Raw genomic sequence first — 12,453 nt, 5'->3', positions numbered from 1 at the left:
TAGATAACATGATCCCAATTTTTTTTAGAAAGTAATAGAGTCCAAAGTAATACTTGCATCATTCATTAACAACAGCATAAACATACTTAACAAGAAAACCAACAGTTTTGTTGAGGAAGAATTATAAGTTAAACATTATTTAATTTTTCAATTATTATTTTTTTAAACTATACTGAATTAAAGAAAGGCAAGCATTTTGCAGCAAAAATGCATGTTGAATGAAATTCTCTTTACCCAATTTTAAAGGGTATAATTAGAACGAATTACCCAGATGCAGGGTAATCCTTACCGGCTGTGGAAATCATTGTGATTTTACTTCAATACAGGTAAAACATGAAGGGAGATTTTCTGGGATAGAGTATGCAAAGATAAGCTTTTTATGTTAGGAAATTTCTGTGGGTATGCTTTTTATGGAGTGAGGGTTGAATCACTGCTGAGATTAGTTCTGGAACTTGCACAAACGGCACAAAAGTCCACAGTAAGACTCTTTAAATGAAGACTCATTTGGAATTGAAACATATTCTTCCTAGTGCCTTGTGAAAGTAGTCCTTTTATAATTCTGAACTTTGAATTGAATGATATAGAATTATACATTATTGATATAAGCTTTTTGATAATTGCAATTTGTTTTTTGTCTCTCTTCTTTCTGACAGCTTTGGAGATACTCTTACACAGCAACATATTACATCTATGACCTTAGCAATGGGTAAAACACCTCTGTTTATTAATTAATGATACTACTTAAATCTAGTATCTAGACTGTTTTCATTCCAAACTCTTATTTGGGGTTAAGAAGGCTTTATCTTTTTACTGATCTTTGTTTCTTACTTTTTAGTAATGCAGTATATATGTACCCATAAAGCTTCATAAAGCTTACAAAATTCAAGAAAATACTTATATGGGATACCCACTTCTTTTTATTTGACTAATATTTTGCATTTTTATTCACAATATAGTTTTGGTTTTTCTGTTTTTGAAGATCAAATTAAACGTGCTATTTATGGAAAAAAAATTATATAGGAAAGTACAAAAACATTCTTGGGAATGAGACACTATTTTTAGGACAGCAGCTATTTCACTGATGGGAAGCGGAAGGGAGGGAGATAGATGCAGCGTTAGCTGTGTCTGAACACATACTCCATTAATTGTTTTAAAATTAATTATTATGAAAATGACAAAATGTTAAAATTATTTTTAAATGAAAAAACATATTACATGTAAAATATTAAACATTCTTTTGAACTTAGATGGTATGTAAATTGTCAGACAAGTACCATTTTCTTTATTTAGATATATATTTTTTAACTGAAACATTTACCATTTAAAAGAAAAAAATTAAACGAACGTGCGGACAGGCAAAGGATTGACAAAGAGAATTGCTGGCAGCACGAAGAATGTGTAAAGGCCTAAAGGAGGGAGGAAGAGCATGGTGCAATCGGGAAATGCAAAGTAGGTCAATTTGTTTGAAATTGAAGGAGGAGCCCGCTGACTAGAAGGAGGTGGTGAAAATTGGGCAATAGTCAAGGCCAGGAAGCATAGGCCAAATAATAATGAGGAAATCATTAAAATGAGTTTAGATCTTTCTTTCTGATGACAATAGGGATTCATTCAAAGGTTTTAAATGGAAAATTATATGATCAGATTTGCACTTTAGAAAAATCACCCTGGCTAAGTGTGGACAATGAATTGCGCTAGCTACTCATCTTAATGTGATATCCTCTTTGCTGTTATATAAAAGGAGAAATAATTATATGGCTTGAAGAGGTATTGAAAAAATATCTTCTGGTCTATTTCCCCTTTTGTCTAGCAAGAGCACAAAAATTCAAAAAAAATTATCTACTTCCTTAAATGTTCAGAAAAGAATTACTCTGATCTACTTAAACTGTCAAATTAAGAAATAGAACTGCTTCTTAAAGTAGAATCTAAAATCCGTCTAATGCATTCTGAGTCCTTCTTGTCTCTGAATCCATATCATCACCAAATTTGAGAAATATTTATTGAGCCCCTACTATGTGAAACACATACAACAATGAGATGCAAATGAGCTTGGGGCACCAGCCCTACTTTTAAGAAACCTTTCTATTAGTGAGTGGGGAATCTTAGCCTTTCAGCCCAATTTATCAAGGCTCTAATTATGTCTTTGCTTTTCTTTTAATCATTTTGAAATTCTTTTGTTGAGGTTCACCAAATTGAACAGCATTCAAAAGGATGATAATCCTATATTTAATCATAGATTGTATAAGCTTTATGATCTAAAATCACATTAAATATTTAGTTTTTCTGCAGTGAATTCAATCAAACCACTGGTTTTGTTTATTTGTTTTTGTTTTCTGCACAACTGTCTAATATTTTGGATTTTTTTGAGGGAGTGGGTAATACAGCATAATTTAGGAAGTAAAGAATAGACGGCAAATTGTTTGAGATTCTAGGCATCACTGAATACCACTACTTTCAAGTCTTTTATATGCCTCTGAAGACTCTATAAAAATCTAGCATAAAGAAAATAAGACAATGCTGGTTCCAAGCTAGGGAGGCAAGACTGAGGAGATGGACACCTTTGTAAAGCATCCTCCCTCACCTTAACTCATACCTTAGTGACTCAGAAAACAGAAAATGGCAATTGTGGTGGCTTGAGATGTGTGCTGAGATTTTTGCTGAGATTTTTAGCTTAGTGCTGTCTGTGTGATTGCATAGATAATTCCACTGTATGTAGAAAACTGAGATAGTGTTACAGTATCAGAGGTAACATGAGCACTGGCTTGAGACCAAATTGTGAACCAGGTGAAGAATGTCTTCCTGCTCTGTCACTCAGGCTAGAGTACAGTGGTGCGATCTCAGCTCATTGCAACTTCCTTCTCCTGAGTTTAAGCAATTCTCCCTCCTCAGCCTCCTGAGTAGCTGGGATTACAGGTGTGCACCACCGTGGCTAATTTTTGTGTTTTTGTAGGGACAACATTTCTCTATGTTGGCCAGGCTAGTCTCAAACTCCTGGCCTCAAGTAATCCGCCGCCCGAAGTGCTGGAATTACTGGCATAAGCCAGCAAGCCAGGCCTGGGTCATTCTTTTAACTGGACTCTCACATCCCTTGCAAAATGTTCCGGATCACCCAAGGGCCAGGTGCTCACCTACTTCCCTCTGGCAGCCAGGACTCTCATTGCAGCACCGATGCTCACTTTCCATGGGCATCACTCTCCCCATCCAAAATTGTGCCATGGTCCCTCGTTACTTGCTAGGCCTCATGCAGGCACCTAAAAAGTTACATCAAAGCAGTGTGTGTTATAGATCTTCACAACTATCCAAACATTAAAAGAGTGGGAAAGGCAGAAATGTCAGGCACATGTTAGGTCCAGGTTGGAGAGGTTTTTTTGGAGGGGCTGGACAAGAGTCTTTTTTGAGGCTCCTCAAATTGTGCTTTGGAGGCAAGTTTTGCTTTGCCTTCACACGAAGGCAACCTTGATGAAATTATTAGTACAATCTTCAATATGACAAAAGTCAAAAAGTAAGCATGATATTCTATGACTCTGTAACACTTATAAAAATCTGAATGCATTCTTGCTGAAGAACTACAAAAGCTCCACAATGCAAGTCACTTAACTGAGTACTTGCAGAGGGACTCTAAGCATCAAAGTGAGAATTTTGGCCAATAGACTATTTGAAATTTCCCCATGGGTGGAGGACTTTACAAGCTTAAGGCATACTGCCCAGTATACAATCCATTTTTCAGTTTAGCTTGAGATCAGATGTTCCTTTCCTTTTCTGATTTCAAGTCAGATCCCTGGGGAGATTGTCAAATGGCATCTTATTTTCAAAAATTTGAAATGCATATGCATTCACAGAGATGGGGGTTGTGAATGAGAATGTAGAAGAGCACATACTAAACTTCAGTACAATTATAGAATTTCAGAGCTGGAAGGCACTTCAGTGACCATTTCAGTCTAGTGTGTGCAAATTTTACAGTCCCAGGGGTTAAAAGGACTTGAGTTTAATTCAAGGTCTGCCAAGAACTGGCAATGTGGCCTTAAAAAGTTCTATCAGCTGACTAAACCTCATATTTACTTTCTACAAAATGAGAGGGTTCTATTAGATAATTTCTAGAGCTGTTCCCCACTTTCACAGTCTGTATTTAATCCATTCACCTCACTATGAAGGTCAGAAAACTGACACCCAGGAAAGTTAAGTGACTTTTAAGTACCTACTGGAAGAACAGCAACCACCACCTATGTCTCCATTTTTTCATTCCTGTATTCTTTTCATTAGGTTTGTAGCTACAGAGGGCTGATACTTAATTGTTTGTTTATTTTTTCTGTTTATACAGATATTTTTTTTATTTGCATTGAACAGCAAGGTTTGTTGTTTTTCTTTCTTTCTTTCTTTCCTTCTAGAGAATTTGTAAGAGGAAATGAGCTTCCTCGTCCAATTCAGTATTTATGCTGGTCGCCTGTTGGGAGTAAATTAGTAAGTGTTTAAATTTTTGAAGTGTTTAATCATGTAAATAAAAGAGGAGCCATTTGATTTTGGCCTTTGTTAAATTTCCCTGCCTGAAAGAAAAAAAATACATTCATGACTATTTTAGTGGTTAAAAACGGGAAGAGTTTTGATAAATTGAAACCCATCTGAGAATTCCGCAAAATCTCAAGCTCATGGATAGACTTCTTTAAATATAGCAGTCAAAAACTTTATCCTTATACTCAGCCAGAATGCGTTGTGCCAGAAAGCTCAGGAAAAATATGGTTTTCACAAGTTTCCCAGACTAGCTTCAGACAACATGAAATTTGGTCCAAGCTCTTATTTAAGGACTCTAAATAAAGATTAGATCTGGCTAGCTATTAATATTCAGAGATTTATTCTACTTTCTGTCAATATACATAATTATTTATTTGGGGGTAATGAAATAACTAAGAAAACAGTAGGCTTTATTCTTTAACTAATTCAGACTTTAAAATTTATAATTAATGTTAATGTGGGTTTGTTGAATTTTTTTGACTTATTAAAATAATATTTTAGTTGTGAATCTTTTTTGTATCTGTATTGCAACTCCGTTTAAAGGTATTAGATGAAAAATTAAAACAAATATACAGCCTTCATTGAATTTGTTATGGAATTTCCCCCTTATTGACTAACTTACCACCACTTCTAGGCATATGTCTACAAAAACAATATCTATTTGAAACAAAGACCAGGAGATCCACCTTTTCAAATAACATTTAATGGAAGAGAAAATAAAATATTTAATGGAATCCCAGACTGGGTTTACGAAGGTAAGCTATATTCCTTTCTTGTTGCTAATGCTTTAGGCTTTAATTTAAAATAATTTCATTTATTTAGTAAGATTTAGATGAGTGGTATCTTATTTTCAAGAAGGGTAGCATTGCTGCAAATTGTCACTAGGTTAGGGTTAGGGCATACATATTTTAAAAGAACAAATTCTTTTTATCAGAAAACTGGTAGAATTGATTTTCATTAACATTACTATGAAGTGGTAGTAATGATTTAAAATTCAAAAGATATATGGTTCTTAGGTACTGTATTAGTACATTTTTTCATGTTTAGTTTGTCTTCAGAAAACATTTTTTTTTTTTTCAAAACCAAACCACTGTCTATGTTATCTTGTGGGGAGATATTTTTACTTTCTGATACTCTGTTGATTTTGTCCTCATTCTAGATCATGTAGAATTCTGGACTTAACTGGACTTTAAAAAGACTTCTAGTATCTATCTATCTGTCTATCTATCTATCTATCTACCTACCTACCTATCAGGGAAATGCAACTTTTAATGTTTATGTCACTCTCTAGTACAATTATAGTTCTTACTGTTTTTGCTATTTTAGGTGACTAATAAAAACCAGAAGCTTTTCTGAAGGAAAACATGAATTATTGTCAACGTGTTCATTATTTATTTTAAAAGTTACATTTCTGATTAATTTCATATTCTAACAAGGCTGGTTGATGTTTGATATAGACTAAAAGGTTAAACTATTTGTCTTAACTCAGATTACGTGATTTTAAAATAACCAAAGTATGACATATGTCACATGCACTCAAATTATTTCAGTCAATAAATAGCTATTTAGAAGTATTTACAATGATTTTAGGAGTAAGATGTAATTATAGTTAATATGCTAGTACTTATTTTTCAGAGGAAATGCTTGCTACAAAATATGCTCTCTGGTGGTCTCCTAATGGAAAATTTTTGGCATATGTGGAATTTAATGATACAGATATACCAGTTATTGCCTATTCCTATTATGGTGATGGACAATATCCTAGAACAATAAATATTCCATACCCAAAGGTATGTTGAATACTTTCAGCAGATGCTTTCATTTTCCTGGTATCAAAATGAGCAATGATTTACCATGAGTGAAGGTGGGATCAACAAGTTTGGAGAGCTTCTTATCCTTGTGCATTGTAAGGCAAACATTGTACTGTGCTCTATTATTTATGTGGACATCTGTTGCTTTGGACATCTGGTTGTGCTGGATGAAGTAGACTTTGCAAAATCTATTGCAGAATCTTTGAAAAACATATGGTCTTGATCATGGAGGAAAAACAAGCTTAACTTAATTTTAATTTTTTTCATATTTCATGCTCCAAATTCAGGGTAAAGTTCTGTTTTGCAATTCTCTCTTGAATTCTCATGTAAATGCAAACTAGAATGAGAAATACAAATGTCGAATTTGATGTTCCTGTCAGGTAGAAGCAGGCATGGTTTATAGTTTTTTCTGGATATACAAGATAGGTTAAATTTGTAAGTCTCAATTTCTCCCTTGAAAGAATTAGACATGGTGTGAGCCCATAGTTTCTTGAATATTTAACATTGTAGAGTCGTTATACATTCTTTTTATTCTGTCTCACGTCTGGAGGGAGGAGACCTGAGTGTGCAGTAGGAGAATGATCAGGTCTCAGTGAAGAAGCAGCATATCCTAATTTCAATGTAAAAATGATATCAGAAAAAAAATGGAATCGAAGCACAAATTCACCTCCTGCACAAGGAATCGGATGTGATTTTAGAATTCATTCTTTGTTCTTCGGATCCTATTGCTTTTACTTGCCAAGGGGAACATTGTCATGGCTAGATACAGTGGGTCCCTGTGTGACAAAGATGGGTGGATGTGGCATATACACAAGTGAATTCTAAGCAAGCCAAAGTAGCCATAGAAAAAGAAATAGAATTGCAGATAGTCTAATGTTTATGTTAAAAGTCTAAAAGCTGTATAAAACCTCTAAAAACTGAAGATGTTTGGGAGAGGCCTGTCACTTCTGGGGGACCCAAGATGTGAAAGAACTCAGATCTTTGGGAGGATCTATGGGAGCAGGAAGAGATGGGGAACCCAGAACTGAAGAATGACTGATAATGATTGGGAAGTTGGGACCCACATTCTCCTGTTTCCTTGAGGCTTAAAGTAGCTAAAACATCTAGCATCGGATGAAGATGTGGGACAATTCCAAAGAACTACGGAAAGTCCCTGCTAAACTTGGGAATGAAACAGGGAGGTGCTAGGGAAGATTAAACAATTATTTAGATGAATTCAAACAGCACTGAGTCATTAAATACTGTGTACCTACATTTGATGAATTTAAATTTTATTACAACTGTAAGATTCTCTCTTTCTACAGCAAAATAACAGAGGAAGTCTAAGAAATTGTCTAGGTATGAGCTATACTCATGTAAATTTTAAGCATACAGTAGTATAGAAAGCAGAAAACAAGAAAAGTATAAATCTCATGGTACTTCATATAGAGGGGAAATTTCCCTAATCTTTTAGAGATGGTGGCAGTAATAATACAAGCAGGTAGGAGACTGAGCATTTGGTGATCGTCCTAGACCAAATCATATGACAAAAGCAAAAGGTGTCTTTCATTTATTTTTCCTTTCCATTCTCCTTCCAAATTAATCCCCCTCTAAACTCTTCTTGGCATTCAGAGATATGATTATTATTATAATTATCCAATAATTAAAACGAGAGAGAGATCTGTCTTGGAAATCAGAAAAGAGAATACAGATCATAAAACCGCAATTACATATCAAAAATGATTTTCCCTATAAATTAAAGCTCTCTCATTAGACATTTAAAATATCTATTTTCACTCTGGTTGAAACATTTGTAATTGCCCTGCAAGTAAAATTGAAATAAAATCCCTGGTCATGCTACAAATAGAATGTATTCCACTGTGATGTATGTAATATTATTAGATTAGAAAAATATGTCTAAATTCCTAAAGTTTCTTTAAAATGTTGGTGGTACTTGAAATTTTATGAGCTTATATATCTTAACTTTTTTGACAGGCTGGAGCGAAGAATCCTGTTGTTCGGGTATTTATTATTGATACCACTTACCCTGAATATGTAGGTCCCCAGGAAGTGCCTGTTCCGGCAATGATAGCCTCAAGGTAAATCATCTCAGATCCCTCCCATCTTTCTAGTCTATATTCTAGTGAGTTTATGCTATGCATGCTAGAAGGAAAAAGAAATAAGTGAATAAAAGTTGCATACAGTACAAAGCTAAAGATATACAAAATTAAAATTGACAAATAAGTTTCCTTAATTGGCTTTTCAAAATTAGTCCTTTCACACACATAAACATGATCTCAGTAATCATTCTAAGTGAAACTTTCCTCAGATGTACATATGTGAACTTGGGACCAAGAAGCAGATAGTAAAATACATGTATGTCCTCACCTGGGCTTCTTTCAAGTTTGACTGACTTTATCTCAAGCCAGGGTTTGTGGATCTATGTGAATCACATGTGTATGATAAATAAGAGAAGATAAGGTAACCCTCTCTAAAAATTAGCATTTTTCACTGTGAAGCAGGCTATTCTCATTTATCTGGTTTTAGAATTGTCTAGAGATGAACTGTAGGCAGGCAGGGACGTGAAGCATTCTCACTTCCCCAGCATGATGCCCTATGTCTGATTGTCTGATTAGTCCAGATTATAGCAACCTTCAGTCAGTCATCTGTGGTCTTTCTGGTTAAAGTGGATAAAAGGAAGAGGGGCCCAAGCCCTGCATGCTGGGCTTTCTTAACACTTCCCAATGCCTAGCAGGCCAAGTTTGGGTCTTTTTCTCCTGCCTCATGAAGAATAACCAGGATCAAATGACTGATCACTAATAGGGACAAGAACCCCATGGAGGCCTCTACTGGGCCTTGCTAAGATGAGTCCACTCTTGTATAATCCAACATGACTTTAGGTTTTTGAATTATCTGCTATTCCCCATTCTGATACAGTCGATGAAAACTTGACTCAATACATCATTTTTTTTAAAGTGTCATTCTCCATAGGTGGCAAATGAAATAAGCGTAACACAAGGAGTCCAGAGGCTTGTTTAAACAGCTACAAAATACTAACAATAAAATAGTGGTAACAAACATGTTCTGAACACTCATCATGTGGCAGACATAGTTCACAAGTGGTTTAAGCACTCTCGGCCAATGTTTACAGCAATCTTTAAAATAGGTAGTATTAATCTCATTTTATGAAAAACTACAATAGTTAAGTAACTGGCCTAAAGGCATATAACTATTAGGACATGAAACCAGGATTTGAGCCTGAGACCCCTTCCGGATCTGTGATTTCCCTTACATCGATATTCCAGAATTATGTGATTCATTTTATGCTGATGTTTTCTAGCTACACGTTCATCCTTAGAATCATATAATCATTGCTGCCATTCACTGACATCTAGTATGTGCCAAACCCTATTTGAGTTATTTTGCATATATTACCTGTGATTTATTCCACAAGCCTAAATTTCAATACCTGACCTCACAGCTAAAACTTAGCTTCCAATATGAATTTGCCTGGAGACAAAGACTGTCTTTTTATCACACTTCTCTCTCTCTCAACTAATTAAAAGGTGAAAAATTGAGTTGACTTGTGCAAAATAGCCAGCTTATTGCATTTTTACCCCTCTAGATTAAGCAGTAGCTTTGGCATTATGTTTTAAATTGTTTTCTAAGACGTTAAAATCCAGAAATGGGAAGAAAACCCATATATGAAATAATTTCATTAGATGAAGAAACTCTCATAGATAATTTTTAAGTAAGTAGATATATTTAAACTTTCTCTCCGGAGGAAGGAAAGTTTTGTCTTTCTTATCTATTAAATAAATATGATATCATAATGAAATATATCCTTTAGAAAACAAAAATTAAGAAATTATTTGTGTATGAAACTGGTTTATGCTTGTGACTGTTTCTATTTTATTTGCAGTGACTATTATTTCAGTTGGCTCACCTGGGTTACTGATGAACGCGTATGTTTGCAGTGGCTAAAAAGAATCCAGAATGTTTCAGTCTTGTCTATATGTGATTTCAGGGAAGACTGGCAGATATGGGATTGTCCAAAGGTAGGATATATTAAGGTCACAGATATGTATTTCTGAAGATCAGAGCACAATAGTCGGGACTCATTTATAGCTAACATTTTATGCTGTAAAGCCAGGATTGCTGCATTCAACTCTCAACTGCTTTGCAAAAAAGCACTCTATTCACGGGTCCATCATTTTGTTAAATAAATAGGATACCTTTTATTTTCTTGAATGACTTAAACTTTGAAATTGAATACCTAAAAAGAAAAAATGGGACAACATGACACTGGGAAAATCAGATATCGGTTCTCAATTATCGTGATAAATCAGCCTTTTGAGATTATAACATTGACACTCCAATAAAAAGCAAAATAATGCGGATGAAACCATTACATGGATCTACTAGGGAAATACATATGTTTTAAACAAAAGAACCAGAGAAGAAATGCAAATGGGGCATGTTCTATTCATTGTTAAAAATTTTAAATGAAAAATTCTAAAGGAAATGGATATTATCAAAAGAAAGCCAAATATGCTGATTTTTTTTTTTTTTTTTTTTTTTAGATGGTGTCTTGCTCTTTCACCAGGCTAAAGTACAGTGATGTGATCTCAGCTCACTGCAACCTCTGCCTCCCAGGTTCAAGTGATTCTCCTGCCTTAGCCTCCTAAGTAGCTGGGACTACAGGTGCCTGCCACCACACCCAACTAATTTTTGTATTTTTATAGAGATGGGGTTTCACCGTGTTGGCCAGGATGGTCTCAATCTCTTGATCTCGGGATCCACTCGCCTCAGCCTCCCAAAGTGCTGGGAATACAGGCCTGAGCCACAGTGCCTGGCCCAAATATTCTGATTTTAAAATCAAATGAGAATTACTGAGAACATGACATATATTAGATCAAATTATTCTGTTATCTTGTTATCTTAGGATAGTACCCCTTATGTACTAATTTTGGGCAGAAAAAGGCTTGAAAACTAAGCACAGATTTATTGTTGAGCTTTAATTGTTTCTGTTGCTCAAATTCAAACGTAATCTGTTGAATTAATGAGTCAGAAAAACCGCTTAACCAATACATAAGCTTTAAAATAGGCCTGTTCTTAATTACTCATATTAGAGTCTGAGAGATACAAAATGTTTTCTTCAAATAGGAAATTTGATGGGTACATTACATGAGACTTCTAATTATGAAGAAATGTTTCATTAAAACAAACATAGAACAATCATATTTCATAAAGTAATAGGAAAAGCGCAGAACAATAAAAGTAAATCACTAAATTTCATCTAGAAATTAGGACATTATGTTTTGCAAGAAAAAAGTCATATGAGCCTGTTTGGAAATATATCAGGATTATAATAGTCAACATTACTCTGGCTAAAAATAGTTTTTTAAATCACTACTGTGTCTGTGAGAGGCTTGAGTAATTTTGATGGAATATGCTGGAAGCGTATTTTTATCTTATATATATTTTGATATACAAAGCAGAAAGATTTTGGCTTTAATGCAGTATCATAGGCAAAGAAAGGATAGACTAATCTTGATTATACTAGTTAATTAGATTAGTCAGCTTTGTGTGACTATGTCTTTAAACTTTTCAATAAATCTAGGTATTAGGGACTATTGCTTTAATTTTATTAGTTTGAACATGATAAGATTTATAATTTAGACACAATTTTTAGCTCCTAAAACTAGGAATTTTAAAACTGTGATTGCTTTGAAATCTGAAATTCTAATTTATCAAAATCTGAGACAACTTTAATCCAAACTGACAGAACATTTAAGATGCTCATTCAATGAGGTGTGGAAGTCCCTGGAATATAAACTTTAGTTTTACAGCCAGAAAACAGTGCTTAAATTTAGAATATCATGTTTGAATAACCTTAGAATTTCTAAACACCTCTGTTTCAAAATAGTTTGATAAATGCATGCAACACATTTTTAGATTTGAGAACAACAGTGTTGAATTTCCCAGAAACCATCCTCATGACTGATGTGTGCGTGTGCGTGTGTGTATGTGTGTGTGTCTGTGTGTGTGTATGCATGTGTACAGGCACACACTTTGAAAACAATATTTAAGGTTAAGTGACCCAGCAACATTTTATTCATGCTGAGAGTCATGCCCAAAACAAAGAGGCAAAGGAAAC

General features: G+C 34.5%; 1 protein-coding gene across 3 annotated transcripts in view; it reads left to right on the top strand.

The window, feature by feature from the left end:
• Positions 1-12,453, top strand: part of LOC108317475 (fibroblast activation protein alpha) — a 95,297-nt gene that overhangs the window by 42,455 nt on the left and 40,389 nt on the right. For all 3 annotated transcript variants that reach the window (XM_017547989.2, XM_037745649.1, XM_017547982.2), the window contains 6 exons: positions 654-706; positions 4,383-4,455; positions 5,138-5,258; positions 6,139-6,293; positions 8,289-8,392; positions 10,216-10,351. In XM_017547989.2, coding sequence (XP_017403478.1) covers positions 654-706; positions 4,383-4,455; positions 5,138-5,258; positions 6,139-6,293; positions 8,289-8,392; positions 10,216-10,351 — 642 coding nt within the window. The remainder of the gene's footprint in view (positions 1-653; positions 707-4,382; positions 4,456-5,137; positions 5,259-6,138; positions 6,294-8,288; positions 8,393-10,215; positions 10,352-12,453) is intronic.

This window comes from Cebus imitator, unplaced genomic scaffold (assembly GCF_001604975.1).
Source record: "Cebus imitator isolate Cc_AM_T3 unplaced genomic scaffold, Cebus_imitator-1.0 Scaffold10, whole genome shotgun sequence".
Classification (NCBI taxonomy): domain Eukaryota; kingdom Metazoa; phylum Chordata; class Mammalia; order Primates; family Cebidae; genus Cebus; species Cebus imitator.
Note: the sequence above shows the minus strand (reverse complement) of the source record. Positions and strands in the feature narration are given on the sequence as shown.